This window comes from Rhinolophus sinicus, linkage group LG17, assembly GCF_036562045.2.
Source record: "Rhinolophus sinicus isolate RSC01 linkage group LG17, ASM3656204v1, whole genome shotgun sequence".
In the NCBI taxonomy this organism is placed as follows: Eukaryota; Metazoa; Chordata; class Mammalia; order Chiroptera; family Rhinolophidae; genus Rhinolophus; species Rhinolophus sinicus.
This window is the reverse complement of record NC_133766.1, coordinates 12,447,579-12,465,187: the sequence shown is the minus strand read 5'-3', so window position 1 is coordinate 12,465,187 and position 17,609 is coordinate 12,447,579. Positions and strand designations below refer to the sequence as shown.

Here is a 17,609-nt window from a genome sequence, read left to right as displayed (position 1 = left end):
AATTGAGGCGGGTTGGGGAGGGGAGTGTGGTCCAGGGTTTGGCCTTCAGCGTTCAAGGCTCAACTACCTACTTAGTCAACACAGAGACAACGGATTTATTAATCAGGGGCTGACCTGGGTTAACAACGCACCCAAGATTGACAAGTAAAAGCAGAAAGCTAATGTTCTGGTTTCCAGTGAGACTTACAACTAGGTATGCAATCAGATATTTAAGTAGTCCAGCCTACACAGCTTCACCACGCGGACACGCTACATCGGAAGCCAAAGCATGATCAGAAGTCTGCTTTGTGGGTTGGAGAAGTTCATTCTGTCATTCAAATGTTTAGTGCTATCAGACTCCCCTTACCAGAGACAGACATCTGCCACTTGAAATGAAAGGGTAGGATAGTCACCAGGGCACCTTGGACAGTGTTTAGGAGGGCTAAGACTGTGATGACTCTACAACCTCTACAAGCAATTCCTGTAACGACTAGGATTGATTTTCCACAGATCTCAATGTTTCATCAGCTTACAATATTTACTCCTGCTGGCCTGGGAGCAAATGCTCTCTCTTTAAACTGCTGTCACATATCTTTTTTGATTCATACTGCACGCAATCCAAAAAGTTTAACTCACAGAATGGAATGTTATTCATCTTATTTCTGAGGATTTTAAAGAAAGCCACACGGTAACCTACACTAACTAAAAATAATACTACTATTGCCTACCGTTTACTGAGAGCTATAATGTCAGGTACTTTCCTAAGTACTTCCACATATTAACTCATTGAATCCTCCCCATCCTCCTAAGTGGTCGGTATTATCGCATTACTTATTTTACAAGTAAGGAAATTGTGGCACAGGGAGCTGAAGTCACTGCTCAAGTAGTAAAAGCTGAGCTGAAGAGTCAACCCCAGGAGATCTAGCTCCAGAATCCATGTTCTTAATCACTATGCTTTAATGCCTCTCAAAATAATGAGTGTGGACTTCCTACGAAGCCTAGAAAAATCCATATCCATGTAGTACTAGTCCTGTGGCTTCTCTGTAATTCTGCTCAAGCCATGTACCATGGGGCCTCCTCCAGACTCCGGGAGCTAGGCAGGCTGAGTGGGCTAAGGTGAAGACCTTACGTAGGTTCTGCATCTCAGTTTCGGCACTGTCCCCTCCCCCACTCCTTGTTAACCAGGACCTTATACCAAACATAAGGCCTGAGAGTATCTTACCTTGGATGTCCCTGAGTCTCAGGGCTGCACCAAATCAGAGACCTGAGGCAATGGAACATGGCTTTACTGCGCTATTTAGTTAACTAAGTGGAATTGGTTCCTCAAAAAATTAAAAAGAGAATTACCATATGATCCAGCAATTCCACTTCCAGGTATCTACCCAAAACTAGTGAAAACCGGGTCTCAAAGAGATATTTGTACAACCATATTCACAGCAGCATTACTCACAATAGCCAAAAGGTGGAAGTAACTCACGTGTCCATCAGGGAGTGAATGGATAAAGAAGAGGTGGTAGACACACACAAGGGAACATTATTCAATCTTAAAAAGAAAAAGAAATTCTGACACATGTTACGACTTGGATAAATCTTGGGGACATCAAGCTGAATGAAATAAGCCAGTCATAAAAGACAAATACTGTGTGATTTGACTTATATGAGGTACATTGAGTCATCAAGTTATAGACACAGAAAATAAAATTGTGGTTGCTAGAGGCTGGGGAGAGGGGGCATATGGAGTTAATGGGTACAGAGTCTAAGCTTTGCAAGATAAAAAGAGGTCTGCCGATGGATGGTGGTAAAGATTGTACAACAATGTGAATGTACTTTATACATACTACTTAACTGTGTACTTAAAATGGGTAAGATGATAAATTTTATGTTGTGGGTATTTTGCCACAATTTTTTAAAAATTAAGTGGAATTGCTAATCAATACCAATTGATCTCTCCATCTACCAAAAAAGTGATATCTTTTGTGCTAGGCTAATATGATCACAGGCTCTATGTCTAGTCTCAAAATACTGAAAAAAGTGGGGAAAGCTCACGGAAATATCTGAGGGAAAAAAATAAGTATCTTTTTAAAAAATCATTACAACAACAAGATTTTTTAAGTTCACAATTTACAGTTTATTTCAAGCTATGGTGTGGTTTTATTGAACCCTTGATACTTAGTTATAGACTTATTTTTAGCACAAAGGTAAGCAGTATAGTTGGGAATAATGAGAAAGACTTACTGAAAGTACAGAGTGGTAATTAAAAGCACAAGCTTCAGAATCTGACAGTCCTAATTCCCATACCAGTCTGCTACTTGCTAGTTGAATATCATTGGCTGAGTTACCTGATCTCTCTTAGCCTTAGTTTTCTCATTCATAAAATGGGAACACAAATTCCTAGGCACTAGAGCTACTCCAAGGATTAAATAATGTAGGTATAGTAAAGAGCTTATTAACCAAGCGTCTAACACACAATGAGCTCTCATCAAGTGGCTGCTATTATTAATAAAATATTAACAGGATAAGGATAGTTAGTAGGAAAGGATAGGAATTGTAGGATCTTTTAAATTCTTTCAAAACTATGAGTCTTAGATGACTATTTTCTATAAGAGTAAAGATATGTTTCTCAAATTGGTAACAAGCAGGTTAGGAGAAAAAAAAAAGAAAAAAATTTGTTGATTTTAATATTTTATTTAAATAGTTAATAGCAGCAATGAGAAAAGCTATATGTCTATGGTTATGGAAGTAACTAAAATAACTATAAGAAAGTACTTTTTGCAACTTCTTGCCAATAAATTGGCACTCTAGATGAAATGCATATTTACTAGGAAAATATGAATTCTGAAATTGGCTCAAAAAGAGAAAGAAAACCAAACAAGTCAATAACTGCAGATGATAAAGATGATCAAAACTCTACCTCTAAAAATATAAGTAAGCCCAGATAATTCTGGAAGCATATTCTATAACTTTCAAAAAAAATAGCATGACAATTTTCTATTATTCAAACTATTCCAGAGCATAGGGGGAAAAAAAGGTAGAAATCCTCTCAATTCATCTTACAAAGCCAGACTAATCTCAATATGAAAACCAGATAAAGATAGCACAAAGAAATAAAACTATGAACCAATCTTACTTATACATATAGATTCTGAAATGTAAACAAAATATAAACTAATCAAATCTAGCAAGCAATTAAAATAGTAACCTAATAGAGTTTATTCTAGAAATGTGGGAATGGTTCAGTGCATAAAAATATATAAATATAATTCATTACATTCATAAATTAAAAAATCAAAATGACATGATTTTTATCATTCGATTCCCCCAAAAAAGCATTTGGTAATTTCAACTATTATGTCTAAAGATCATAAAGCAATAGAAATATAAACTGGTAAATACCAAAAACATTTCCATTGAAAGAAAAACAAAGAAGAGAAGCCTACTATCATCCAATTTCTCAACATCGTTTCTGAGAGTCTAACTAATGCAATAAGTTAAGAAAAAAAAATAAAAGTGACATAAATATTGGAAAAGATATAAATTATCACTATCTCAAAAATTATGATTATATATTGTGACAAGAAATGTAACCTTAAAACAACTGTTAGCATTAATAACAGACCCAAGTAATGGGAAGGAACATGGAATAAATAAATTTTTAAATCCATAGCTTCCCTTTATATTATCATAAGCAGGTAAAAACATGAAATAGAAATATAGTCCCATTCACAAAAATGTTTAACAAACAAGGCTTATTCTTTCATTTAGCACTAAACTTTTTACCTGAGACAAGCGTACAGATTTAAATCTTTTAAATCCTTGAAGTACTAATATATAAATAAATAAAAGTTCTCGTAAAATAGTTCATCCTGTCCGCTCTACCTTAGTGTGTTACCATAAAGTTATGTGAAGCTAAAATTAATCACCAATTAAAAACTTGAAGTTTTGAAGGTTGGTGGTTTTAACACAGAACCAGTTCATTTACATGTTAAGTCTATATATAGTCTATGGCTAACATGCCAAAAAATCTTTTTACATTGTAGTAATTATGTTGCTAGAGAACAGTGAAATTAAATCATTACCAGAACTGAAAATTATTTATTTTATATTTATAACACATGTTTGACATATTTGATTAACACTGAGTTCACTTCCATTTTAAATAATAATCCTGCCACACTGCAGGATTCCAAGGTCTTGGTTTGTTAAGTATTTAATGGCAAATCTGGAGAAAAAAGCACATTTTAGGTAGAGTACTTGGTTTAAAATATCTGCAAAAATCTATTATAGGATAGTTTTATCAAAACCCTTTCTAACTAAAAAGATCTTTTGCTCTTTCCATCGTCACAAAAATAAGGAGCTATATACTATCATGCAGCGTTAATCTCGAGAAAAGTCAGTGTTAACTTCGGTATTGCACCAAACCAGGTTATTTGCAAAACAAATAAAATGTCTTGAAACCCTATGGAACCTTTATTTCAGGGATAAGCACTCCTTTGGAAAATTAAAATAGGGAAAATAATATTACCTAAAATGAAAGAAGTGCCATGACTAACATTAGAAATTTCTAATATTCATATGCAATAAATTGGAATGTGTATCTTCTAATTAAATGATAATTAAGGACAGCGTTCTTCACACACACACACACACAAATTTCTCTAAAGCTTTAAAGAGGTATTTAATGTGTCCATTAAAAAATACTCAATCTCTAAATATAATTCCAAAATTAATTTGTTGGATTATTGCTTCATTGGATAGAAAAGTGTTGCGTGCCTACTATGTACAAGGTACTTATCATTGTGAGATAATAAAAAAACACTGCATTGGAAAAGGATATTTCTGACATTATTATATCTCAAATGTAATATGCATTATGTGGGTGAAAATTAATTAATTATATTTAACACATTCAACACACAGAGCAAAATTATGAGCAATTAAAAACAATTATACCCTTGAGCAACTCGATTTTTTAAATTCCCCTCTCTGTTCCCTTAAGTTGATTTCTACTTTGGGTTTCTTTCCCAGTTCTAAAACCAGAGAACAAAGAAATTTCCTAAATAAGACCTTATACAAAAGAATAGAAACAGTAAGAGAACGGATGTATTAGCTCATGAATCCTTGTTTCCATTTGCTCTCAGTAGTGCTTCGAAGAGTCAATTTTCTCTTCTAAAGTTAGCAAAATATTGAAACTGAGAAAAGAATATTAGAACAAATCTTTATTCTAAGTTATGTAATGCTATTCACCACAGTAATGATCTGGTACTTTGGTATACGACTTTTTAAAATAAAGGTTATCAACAGGTAGAAATTTTTCCTTTGCTCTTTTAAGACAGTCCTTGGGGAAGTTTTTACCAGCGTGTTTGCTCATAACTTGAATGTTAATTTAAAGAAATGTCAGTTCATCACCTCAATGATATATGTTCCAGAAGGGTGATTTAATTGGGAAAAGAAAATGCCATATTGCTTCTTCCTTCCAAGAAAAAAAATGCTGTCTATTCCTGAGGGTTCTCTCTATAGATGACAGATTAAAGAGATATAGATATATATGTATACCTATATATACATATTGATATAGATATACATATATGTATATACATAAGTACGCACATGTATCTAATGAAAATTTGATTTTGAGATCTTTTTTCTTCCTCTTTCTACTGGTTCATTATTCTCAGTGTGATTTTCAAACTATAATGTCTTTCACATTTTATTCATTCATCCAGGAATATCTGAGTACCCGATAGCACTGAGTACCTTCTGCACGCTTAGCTTTATGTCAGACCTGAAGGAAGATACAAAAGAAATATAAGACAGCCTCCGCCCTCCAGAATCTTTCCATCTCTTCAGGGGCAAAATAAAACACAATATATCATTAAGTAATTTACAAGGCTAGTTTTAAAATCAATGGTACAGGTAACACACATTTCACATTTATGTACAATTTTACAGCTCCAAAACACTTTCCTGTATTTAAATCTCAGAATAATCTTAAGTACACATTATTAGCCCCACGTGAGCAGTGAGGAACCTGAGATTCAGAATTTTTAAGTGGCGTGTCTCAATCAAGTAGATTGAGTGCAAGACTCAAGACTCGAGCCAGGATTTACTGATTCTAAACCCAACGCTCTTTCCAACAGAGCACAGGAAACCAATGATTAGAGTACTTAACAGGGCACCAGCCGGCCTTCTGCTAGGGGTGGAATTAAACTAGACCTGATAGGACGTCGGGAAAACAAAGCCATCTGAGCAGTGTCCATCCAAATGTCCACATTAATTTTAATCTACACATACTTGTACTTCAGTGTTGCACCCACAGCACAGCTACCATTTACCCCCTCAGTAAGAGCATTGCTCTCAGAAATGGGCATGTCAAATGTAATAAAAAGCTGGCCTAAAGGGATCACATAAAATCTGAAATCACAAACGTCTTAAATCTTAAACGTCATCACAATACAATTGTTACACATTTTCTTTCCCCTCAGCACCGGAGAACGCAGCTCGCCCCTACCTGCTCCACGCAACCACTTATTTTAAGTTGTCAGTGACTGACCCTGCCACAAATTCCACAGGTTCACCCAGTTTTGCCCCCCGACCCCCGCCCCTGCCCAGGCACCTCCCCCTCCCTCGCAATGGACACGATACCTAGTTCAGGTTCTGCAGGTGCCTTCGCGGTGCTGTCACACAGCACTGGCAGAAGCTGTGACCTTTCGACTCTGTCCTTGGGGACCTCCCGCTGGCCGCACAGCGTAGTTCCAAGCCCGGGAAAGGGGCTCCCGGCTCAGGAACGCAGCCACCAGCAGCGCACGGCCCGAGGCGATGTCTCTGAGAACTAGAACGATGCTGGGCGCCCGGGCGTGCATCACTCCGCCCGACTACTGCCGACTGCAGGGGACTTGGTCCGACAACCGGTCCATCCCACCTCATAGGCAAGTCCAGGACGGCCGGACCCTACGCAAGAGCCGGATGACAGGTCGTTGGCGGCAGCAAAAGCCAAGGCCACCCGCCCCCAGTGCCCATCGCCGCTAACAGAAGAAGAACCCCTAGACTGGACCGCAGAGAAGCGTTCCTATGGAAACCCCTAGGGATCACGTGAGGCACTCGGATGACCAATCGCCTATTACCTCTTCCCGCGGCACCGCTTTCGGCCCTCCCTCATGCTCCGCCCCCTCCCGCCCCCGCCTCCTTAGCTCCGCCCCGCCCCTTTCCTGCGGAAAGTCTGCGCCTGCGCACTGAGTCTAGCGCGCTCCCTCGTTTGAGCGCGCTCCCGGGAGGCGGGCAAGGACCGCGTAGGAGGCTTCAGCTGAGTGTGAACCTGAGGAGGAAGAAGCGCCGCCAGCGCGCAGGCCCAGAACCTCCCGAGCCCGGGCTGCCGGCGACGCCCCAGAGCGGAAGAGGGAAGTGAAGGCACCGGGCTGCGGGTTCCTGCAGAACTGGGCTTGCCGAGGGAGAGGCAGTACCAAGAGGAGGCCTTTGCCCCCGCTCCGGATCCGGGATGTCGAAGAATACGGTGTCGTCGGCCCGGTTCCGGAAGGTGGACGTGGATGAGTACGACGAGAACAAGTTCGTGGATGAGGAGGACGGCGGCGACGGCCAGGCCGGGCCCGACGAGGGCGAGGTGGACTCCTGCCTGCGGCAATATCCTTGCGTCGCCGGCCTCCCGGTCCCAGCGGGCCCTTGTGGTCCCCGCGCCGGCAGGGTCTGAGGGCCCCTCCCGGGGGACGGGCGCCGAGCCGCTCCTGCCGGCCCCTGTCTCTTTGGGGTCCCGCATCCCGAGGGCAGGGGCTTCTCCCGTATCTCACCGGGTGGCCCGGAGACCCCAGGGGTCCGCCCTCCGAAACGTGCCCCGCCGGGGCGCCTCCCACACCCCGATTCCTCAGGTTGCGCCTGGAGCTGCTGCGTCCGGCCCTGGCTCTGCCGGCCGCGCCCTCGAGGCGCTGGGAAGGCTTCGGGGCTGCTCGGGACTCTTGCTCGGTGCTGAAGTTTCCCTCCCAGAACGCTGTTTCCTGGGGTCACATTAGCTCCAGAAGTTTCTGACGGGGGGGAATGGGCGTCTGTCTCTAGTGACTTTGGTTTTGTTGCGGTGGTGCTTTTGTTTTGAGAGAATTAGGATAGTTTATTCCTTTCTGGGAGACGTGGGGTAGTTTGCAGAATGAGGCCCTCAGTCCTTTGAGCCTGGGGTCCTTTTTTTTTTTTTTTTTTAAGAAAAAAGAATTTTGCAAATTACAAGTTGCACAGAATTTGCTAACCGGGGAAAGGGAGTAAGTACAAAATTACCAAAACTCCCAAGAAAGGAAGAAGCTTGGAGGCTTTAACCTGCTGAGCGAAGGACCGTGGCAAGAAGCAGGGAGTGCATGTGGAGAATCCCTGGAAATACATAAAATGAATCCCAATGAATAAAATAGAAGACGAGCCAATTGTACAAAGCAGAATCATTTTTATAATCCTGAAATCGTTTCCATTTTAGTTCAAATGTGGTTGTCAGTTCCTAGTTTTTTTTTTGCATATTTAAATATTCGTAACATTCGCATGAGATCTTTTTTAGAAAAATGTAAATGTTGCAATAACCAAAGCTGTAGTTTACAAGATTGTCAGTTACTGAATTCATTCATTTCTAATTATTCTTGGGTGGATTCATAAGGAAGGCTTTATAGACGCCTCATGGGTGTCCTGTGAAATTATAATGGGGAAATAGATGAGTGAAGATATTTGGTAGCAACTATATCTGGTCTTAAAGGCATCTAAAATACAACATTAAACGTTTATCAACATACAGATATTTATTTACTTTCCACAACTTTCACAATCAGCGGTTGCTATTTTTCATTATTTAAATACTTAACGTGTTTTGGGCCTTAAAAATGAGCCAATCTACAAAAGGCATGCTTCTCTAGAAGTCCATTAAGCCTGGAAAATGACAGCTTACCACCAACCATGGGGTTTTTTGTCAGACCTTTTTCTTCAGAAAATAACTGGTGAACATTGTTCTGTCTAAAAACATTCTTTGTGGTGGATAAATGATGTTTTGTGAAACTAGCATTTTAGGTGGTATGAGGAATCTTAAATGGTTCTGCTGTATCCATATAGTAGGTCTGTTTATAAAGATACTGTCTCTTCTACCCCTGTTATAACCAGAAGACACAAATGCTGGTTAGGCACTACAGATGGAGGAACAAGTGAGCTTGTGTGGTTTTCCTTTTAGGGGAATGACTGTACATTCTGACAGTCTGATTGGCCTTCTGTGTCTCATACATGCTAACTCACTAGTGCTTTCAAAGAGAGACTAAATGTAATAGGTATGGCCTGACACAGTCTGAATAACCTTTATGAAATATGAAAGAAAAGATCCAAAACAGAAAAGTTAAGCTGCCTCCTAAGGGTCATTGAAACATGATACCTTCTGTAATGCCTCTTTTCATCAATATTGAGAGATTGCTAATGTATATCATTCAGATTGCTAAATTAATACACCAGCATTTTCCATCAGGATTTCAATTAATATAGAATATAATTCTAGTAAAAGTTTGGTCTTTATTTTTCCAGTTAGAATCACATAAAAACATTTTGGTTGAGGATAGGCAGTTTCATTTTGGGGCCTAATAATTCTGATACATATTGTAGAGGTTTTTTAAATATCACTGGATAGTGTTTCCATATGTGTCTCATTGGAAAAGGGGAGGTTCTCAAGGCATGCATTTGATAATTAGAACCAAGGATGGAACGGCCTTTGCTTTATTAAAAGAACTCTCACGTGATTTTTTTTGTAGTTTTCAGTACTTTACCTTTGATTGACATCCTTGAAACCAACATGTTGAATTTTCCAATAGTGAACATAGTGACCATAGTCATTTTTCTTTCTGTGCATGAAGTCAAGTCTTAAGAACCAGTGGTTCCTAGTAGTTAGAATGCTTTCCTGTGGGCTGCCCTTTGCTGCTATGTCCTTAACCGCCACCACAGGAAACATGACAGCTGCCTTGCAGGCTGCTCTGAAGAACCCCCCCATCAACACGAAGAGTCAGGCGGTAAAGGTGAGTCCCAGGTCACACAGTGATCTCTGACAATACCGTAGCATTCTTACCCAAATCCTCTAAAGTGTCACAAAGTCAAGAAATATTTTAACTATTCACGATCTTTGCCATGGAAAAGTTAATGATGTAGTTTAATAGGTAAACATTTGCAAATGAATAAAGAGCAGGCTAACACTGGGTTACTTAACGATAACGCTGCCTGGTAGGCACACACCAAGTTCAAATGACAGATCATTTCTGTGTGCTTTTAGGGGAGGCTGCAGGTTCAATTTGAGCAAAGATTTGAAGAATAAGTAAAACTTTACAAAATGAACAGATTCTACTTTTCTTGTTAAAGATCTGTGAATGTTGTACAAGTATTAATCTATTATAGAAAACTCATGTGGGGGGATGAAAAACGGTAACTGTCCATAACCCCACCACCTCAACATTGTAATTACTGCTTTTCGGTGTGGCTATTTGCTGATACAGTTTTTCTATGAGAGGTTTTTTGTTTTTTTTTTAATAAAAATGAAATTTTATAACCTGCTTTTTCAGTTGTATAGCCATGGACATGAACATCTTTCCTTGGCAATAAGTTTATTTCTGTAACATCTTTTTTAATGGCTACATATAGATAATGCTGCAGTTTACATGTAACTAATCTATTTTGTCGTATATTTACATTATTGACCTTTTTTTCCTGTTGTAAACAGTACTGAAATGGATAATGTTTTGTAAATTCTGAATAATTTCCTTTGAATAAATCCCTAGAAGTGAAATGCTGGATTTTAGAATGCACATTTTTTTAAGGCTTTTGCTGCACACAGAATTGCCACATTGCCCTTAAGAAAAGTTGTGCAACTTAACGTTCCCTGCAGCAGTCTTTCAGTAATTCTTAAGAACCTATTTACTTCATTATTTATTATGTAAAATGAAACCCAGAGCACTGACCCCAGTGCCACAGTTATTCATACATCCTAGGAGCCCTAAGAATCTCCTTAGTTGAATAGTAGTTAAGTAATAAGTAGGTAAGTGCATAATAATTATCTAGGCAACATAATTCTTTATAAGGAGAACATTTTCTTTGGTTTTCAAAATTTGTAAGAAACATTGAAATTTCGATTTTACCACCTTCTGGTTTTTTTGTATGAATGGTTTTTTCTTCTCACAGTGTGAGAGTGGGAGGTTATAGCTCTGGATGCAAGGATGGTGTTCAAAATTGAGTAATTGCATAGTCTTTAAGCTGAAGATAACAATGGGTGGTAGAAACATTCTGTAAAATCCTGACCAGTGTTTATGGCAAAGGTATCACTTTGTCTTGAATAGAAGGAAAAATGAATTCTTCAAAGGATAAATTAAGTGTTCCTTTGATTGGCCTGACAGATAAAAACTAACTTTTCTGTTGAAGCAGCCTTTTAGGCAAGGAAAAAAAGATCATTATAAATGAATATCACTATATCTTACATCTATAGTCACTTGACTATAGAAATGAAACTTTAAAATGAGTTTTCTTTAAAACTTAAATATTTGTTGATAACTTATTTCTGATGGATGGTTCAAAGTAGAACTGCAGTTTGTTTTCCTTGTTCAGATTTTTTTAAGATCAAGAAGTAAAATTTAAATATGGATTTAATAAATTGGCAAATTTTCACATCTATCTGTAAGCCCATCCTTTCAGTCCTACCTTCAAATATGTCAAGAATCTGTCCACTTCTGACCACCTCCTTTGCTGCCTCTCTGGCCGAAACCAGCCTATAGTTTTGCAGTAACTTCCTCACTGGTCTCCCTGCTTCTGCCTTGTCCCCTCCCCACCCCCCAGCTTATTCTCAACATGGCAGCCAAAGTGATCCTGTTCAAATGTAAGACAGACGATGTCACTGTTCTTCCAACATCATTTCTCTGGGTGAAAGCCACAGTCCTCACAACGGCCTGCAGGGCTTCCGAGATCCGTCTTCCCACTACCTCTCTGACATCTGTCCTGCTGCTCCCCACCACTCCACTCCAGGCCTTGGGTCTTTGTGCTATTCCTTGAACACACACTAACAGCGTTTGTTCTTTCCTTTGCCTGAAATACTTCCCTCAGCTATCCCCAAGGTTTCCTCTTTCATGGCCTTCAGGACTTGACTCAGATGTCACCTTCTCAGTGTGGTCTTTCTAAAACTGTAACCCCGCACATACATAGCTCTAAATGTTCTGTTCTTTATTTCCCCTCAGGATCGGGCGGGCAGCATTGTCTTGAAGGTGCTCATCTCTTTTAAAGCTAATGATATTGAAAAGGCAGTTCAATCCCTGGACAAGAGTGGCGTGGATCTCCTAATGAAGTATATTTATAAAGGCTTCGAGAGCCCCTCTGACAATAGCAGTGCTGTGTTATTGCAGTGGCACGAAAAGGTAAGTTACGAATTATAAATCTGTATGACTGGTTTCTTTACAGTAGAGAATCACAGTGACAACCTCTCTCACCTAAGTAATTTTGACTTCTTAGTTGTATGTCTTTGTTATTACAAATAAATGCATGAAAGGGAAAGTTTAGATTTATGCTTACTAGCCTTGGACTTAAGAAATTCTGATTTGCAGCACTTACATTTCTTCAGTAATGATTATTATTTATGAAACATAATCTTAAACTTGGAACTAAATCAAAGCTCGGAAAAGAAAACAAGCAATAAAAATCAAGAATTCTTTGACAGTGGCCAAAAGTTGGAAACAACACAAGTACCCATTGACAGATGAACAGTTAAACAAAATGTGGTACATAACATACAATGGAATAAAATGGAAATCTCTGTTCATGTAAAAAACGAAGTTCTGATAAATACTACAGCATGAATGAACCTTGAAAACATTATGCAACGTGAAATAAGCTAAACACAACAGGATAAATACTGTGATTCCACTTGTATGAAATATCTAGAATAGGCAGATTCATAGAGACAGAAACTAGGTTAGAGGTTACTGGGGGCTGGGGAGAAGGGAGAATAGGGAGTTAATACTGAATCAGTACAGAGCTTTAAATGTTTGGGCTGATGAAAAAGTATTGGAAGTAGATAGTGGTGATGCCTGTACAATATTGTGAATGTAATTAATGCCTGAATTTTACATTTAAGAATGGTCAAAAGTGGCAAATTTCGTGTAATGTATTAATAATTAAAAAAAGAAATGGGGGTTGGGATCAAGAATTCTTAAATATTTTGTAGTTTTCATGCATTTTATTTTGCATTTCAAGCAGATGCTAGTATACGATCAAAGAAAAATGGGTAGAAGGAATTTGAGCTTTAAGTAAAACATTGGTAAGGTAATGTTTAATACCCAGCTCTTATATTACATTGGTATAAATATGAACAATGTAACATTTAAATAGAACCAACCACAGGTAAAGGCTCTATTCTCTAACATCTTACAGTTCCCAAAACTCAGGTTTTCAGAAGTTATTGTGTGTGTATTTAAGTAAAAACATACATCTAAGATAAGACGAGGTAGTAAAACTTGCTGTATAGCCTGGGCCAAGTCCCTTTATCGCTCATATACTATCAAATAAAAGAGCTAACGTTTATGGATAAGATAACCATACCTCCCAGGTTGCCCAAGACAGCCCCATTTATGCCAGTTGTTTGAACATAATTATGAATAATTCCCTTTCACTCTACAGTATACCAATTTGGAGAATAATTTTATACAGTCATCCTATTCATGCAACACTTTGTGTTTGCCAGGCACTGTGCTATTATGCTTCGTTTAGTCCTTACAACTCTACGAGGTATGTAAATACCTATATCATCCTCAGTGTCCAAACAAAGAGCCAGCTTTAAAACCTAAGCAACCTATTTCCAGTGTAGCCTTGGGATCACAGCAAACACTGACTGAGCTCTTCTTATATTCCAAGCAGTCTTCCAAGTACTTTATAAATAACAACTCGTTTAATCTTCATAAAATACTAGGAGGGAAAGCTTGATATTATTCCCCTGTAGTAGATGGGGAAGTTGAGGCACTGATATGTCATCACTTCCTAACATTAGTCATCAGTCTTTTGCCAATCTTATCTCCTAAACACTTCTCAAATCATCCAATCAGATACGTCTCGAATGGAACTGTTCACAGCATCTCTCCCAGTCCGTTGCCATAGCTTCCTAAACTGGTCTCCCGGTTAACAGTTTTGCCTCCCTCAAATCTCTTCTTCACCCAGTTGCCACAATGCTCTCTCTCAAATCCAATCTACTCTTCTCAGTCACCTGGAGAATGACGTCTGGGTTCCCAAGTCCAGCCTCGCCTTTCGTGTCGTTCTTCCCCTTCGGCTCCCGCAGTGCCAACCTTTCCCCTGAACACACCATAATGTTTCACACCCCTGTACCTTTGCTCATGATTTTGTCTGCCTGAGTGTCTCCTTACCATTTTATGTCAGTCTCTCACGTCCTTATCCATTTCATTTATCATTTCTCCGGGGAACCTCACCTGATCATTCCACATTCCTCTATACCCTCAGGCTGGATATGTGCTCTCCTCTGTACTTCTATAGTGCCCAGAGCATAGCTCTGTCACTTCATAATTATGTTAAAATGATCTGTTTATCTATCCGTCTCTTCCCAGGAGATCAGAAAATGCTGTATTTATTCACTTTTATATCCCCAGCATGTAGCACAGTACCCAATACACAAGGGTATTCAGTACGTGTTGTTTGAACACTAGTAAACCAAAGCTTCAAATTCCTAATACTTAATCATGACTTCCAATTTTTCAAGGTAATGTCCAAGTTAAAATTTTGAGTTCTTAGCTATTAAATAGTAATTCTTTGCTAGGGAAAAAAAGAAATCTGACAAATTCTGACTAACTAAATGGAGCCTACGATGCTTTATTCCCAGTTTGAATGTCTTCCTGACACTGTTGAGAATAAGAGAGCAGAACACATACCCTACATTTATATCTGAGCATCTGTTTTAGGCAAGAATATTAGGCTGTCGGTATTTCAGAACATACTAGAATGTAAACTGCTATCTCACTAGAATGCAAGTGCAGGGGGTCAGAGACGCTGGAGGTTTTGTTTCTAACTGGATCCCCCAGTGCCAGGGACACTGGGCATAAGAGGCACTCAATAAATAGTTATCAAAATTAGTGAATTCAAAATCAATAGCTGCGCACATTCCTTCTTTAAGAAAAAAAAAAATTTTTTTAAAGAAAAATATTTTACTTGGTATGAGAATTGACCCTTCATGGTCCTGTCAACATTTACATTTTGGTTTGTTTTCAGGCACTGGCTGCTGGAGGAGTCGGGTCCATTGTTCGCGTGTTGACTGCCAGGAAGACCGTGTAGTCCAGCAGGAACTGGACATCTGTGGATGTGGGAGTTGCTGGTACAAAGACCAAAACAACCAAATGCCACCGCTGCCCTTTGGGTAGCATCTGTTTCTCTCAGCTTTGCCTTCTTGCTTCCTTTTTCATATTGCTAAAGAAGAAAATTACATATCAGTTTTCCTTTAATGAAAGTTGGAATAATATAGAGGGAATGTTTCGACAGGAGTGTTTCATGCTCTGAAAACCATTTCAGTGATGTGTATACCAGTCTGTATATAGTATAATTTACATTCAAGTTTAATTGTGCAATTTTTAACCCCTAATGGCTGGTGTTTTTGTTTTTCTGTGTTGTTTTTTTTTTTTTTTTTTTTTTTTGGGGGGGGGTGTTTTTGTTTTTGTTTTTGACTAATAGTGAGAAATTTGATCCGAATTTGATGCCAGTTTCCTAACTCATTGCAAGCCAGGAAATGATCCTTATAAAAAATACATTTGAGAGACTGGCAGCTATTAACATTGCGAAACTGGACCATACTCCTCTTATTTAAGCAAAATGTGTTCCTGGAACAAGTGGTGGGTGACCACCATTACCAAGTCCAGCTTTGTTTCTGCTTGCCTCCAGATTATGTGAGTTTTAAGTTTGCTTCTTCTCAGCATCCAGTAATCACGGCCTCTCGATTTTTTTGTGGTCACCAGGGTCCAGAGCAAGGAGTCTTGCTCTACACAAATATATCTATAAACTACTAGAGCCTGTTTGGCATGAGCATAAAGCTGTTGTTCCAATCATATGGTCCTACATGGGGAAACTAGTCCAAGTCAGAAAGGACATGGAAGCTATGATATAGTTCAAACTCTGGGCAGCCTCTGAATGAACTAGAACTATAGTAGCCGCCTTAGACATGATGAGGTATAGAACCAGTATTTCCTATGCCCTGTAAATGTCCTCAGTGTTCTCCAGGGTAATGGGGATCTCAAAAGATTTGGTTCAGATCCAAACACATAATACATTCTGTATTTCAGCTCAGTGGTTTTAAAAAAAAAAAAAAGCCACACAGCAAAAAGTGTTTACTTTGTTGGACAAACCAAATCAGTTCTCAAAAAAAAAATGACCGGTGCTTATAAAAAAATTGTTCCTCAGTAGCTCCAAAACAAACCGCCTGAATGCATACGACCAAGCAGGACATCAGCCTGTGTTTAGTATTTACATGGGACACCAGTTTCATAATCACTGACATGTGCAAACTGGTACAGAAATTCTATAAGCTCTTTGCTGTTTTTGATACTTGCCTTTTGTTTTGTAAAAATTACGAAGTTCAGAAAATAAAGTGTCAGTGTTGAATAATTGATTTTTCTAACTGTTACTCTTAATACTTAGGAATGTACGCGTATAGTTAATTAAGAGCAAAGATTTCCTGTTTTACCACCAGGTTACTGTACTCTTGACAAGAATTAATTGGGTACGGAAGGTTTATAAAACTATTCAAATATAAGGTAGCAGAGAAGAGGGGAGAGTCACTCACGAGGTCAGAGCACTGCTAAAGCTTGTGGGGTGACTCCGTCGCCCTCCAGATGCCACCTGAACTCCTGGAGTGTCACTGCCCAGAGATATCGACTAGAATGTGCAAATCAGCCTAGCAGCGACAGTCATTTATTCCCAGCTTCTAAACTCTTTCTGACACCTCAGATCTATTTCTTATCCTTACCTACACCCACCAACCTGTGGGCTTTCACACTGCACCTGACGGGATTCCTATTTTCAAGCTTTAGAAACTTACAGGCAATTCAGAGAGCTGTGAGTTAAGACCACTGAGATTCAAGCTGATCAGTAAGTATTACAGGTATCAAGTAGGAATAGCATAAGCACTTACAACCTTTAAAATGAAAACGAGTTATATTACAATATTTCTTCATAAAATCCTTCTTAGCGTCACTTTGACTACAATGTTGGGGAAAAAGCTGGAGTTCCGTGTTTTGTAGTCAAGAATGGGTGTGTTCAGAATCTCCCAGCCAATTAGCTTTAATCAGGGAAGCTAGTAAAAATATTGAACAATTAATACAGCAGAGGGACTGAATCAGAACGGATGTCAGCTGGAAACAGCTGGCTCAATGGATGCCTGCGTCTTGCCTAACGTCAGCCTGTGGTCATGCTGACCATGATACTGAAAGCTTGGAGGGTAGTCAGGATGAATTGTGGGGAAAAGATAAATGCTAGGGAGAACGGAATGTGTCCTTGACCTCCCATTCCCTTCTATGTGAATCTGTAGAACGGAACGTGTCCTTGACCTCCCATTCCCTTCTATGTGAATCTCAGTGGTCTTATTGTTTCATCTTAGCCGTTTT

The 17,609-nt window shown here is 39.2% G+C and overlaps 2 protein-coding genes across 3 annotated transcripts in view; one reads left to right on the top strand and one right to left on the bottom strand.

Annotated features, from left to right (window-relative positions):
* RGL1 (ral guanine nucleotide dissociation stimulator like 1) overlaps positions 1-7,046 on the bottom strand; it is a 210,435-nt gene extending 203,389 nt beyond the window's left edge. The window contains exon 1 of one of the 2 annotated variants that reach the window (XM_019738703.2): positions 6,622-7,046. The gene's annotated coding sequence lies outside the window, so the exon portion shown is untranslated. The remainder of the gene's footprint in view (positions 1-6,621) is intronic. The other variant, XM_019738870.2, reaches the window with a different exon arrangement.
* A 283-nt stretch (positions 7,047-7,329) lies between these two features.
* ARPC5 (actin related protein 2/3 complex subunit 5) lies at positions 7,330-16,615 on the top strand. Its single transcript, XM_074322219.1, has 4 exons — positions 7,330-7,615; positions 9,933-10,004; positions 12,201-12,377; positions 15,229-16,615. Exons 1-4 carry the CDS (start codon positions 7,472-7,474, stop codon positions 15,289-15,291), a joined length of 456 nt encoding a protein of 151 aa, XP_074178320.1. The 5' UTR covers positions 7,330-7,471; the 3' UTR covers positions 15,292-16,615.
* The last annotated feature ends 994 nt before the right edge of the window (positions 16,616-17,609 follow it).

What these genes read in the sequence shown, in the direction of transcription:
- ARPC5 (XM_074322219.1), top strand. Translation starts at nt 7,472, where the DNA reads ATGTCGAAGAATACGGTGTCGTCGGCCCGGTTCCGGAAGGTGGACGTG. An exon ending in TGGACTCCTGCCTGCGGCAA is followed by an intron (nt 7,616 to 9,932) that starts TATCCTTGCGTC and finishes ACCGCCACCACA; the next exon opens with GGAAACATGACAGCTGCCTT. An exon ending in CGAAGAGTCAGGCGGTAAAG is followed by an intron (nt 10,005 to 12,200) that starts GTGAGTCCCAGG and finishes ATTTCCCCTCAG; the next exon opens with GATCGGGCGGGCAGCATTGT.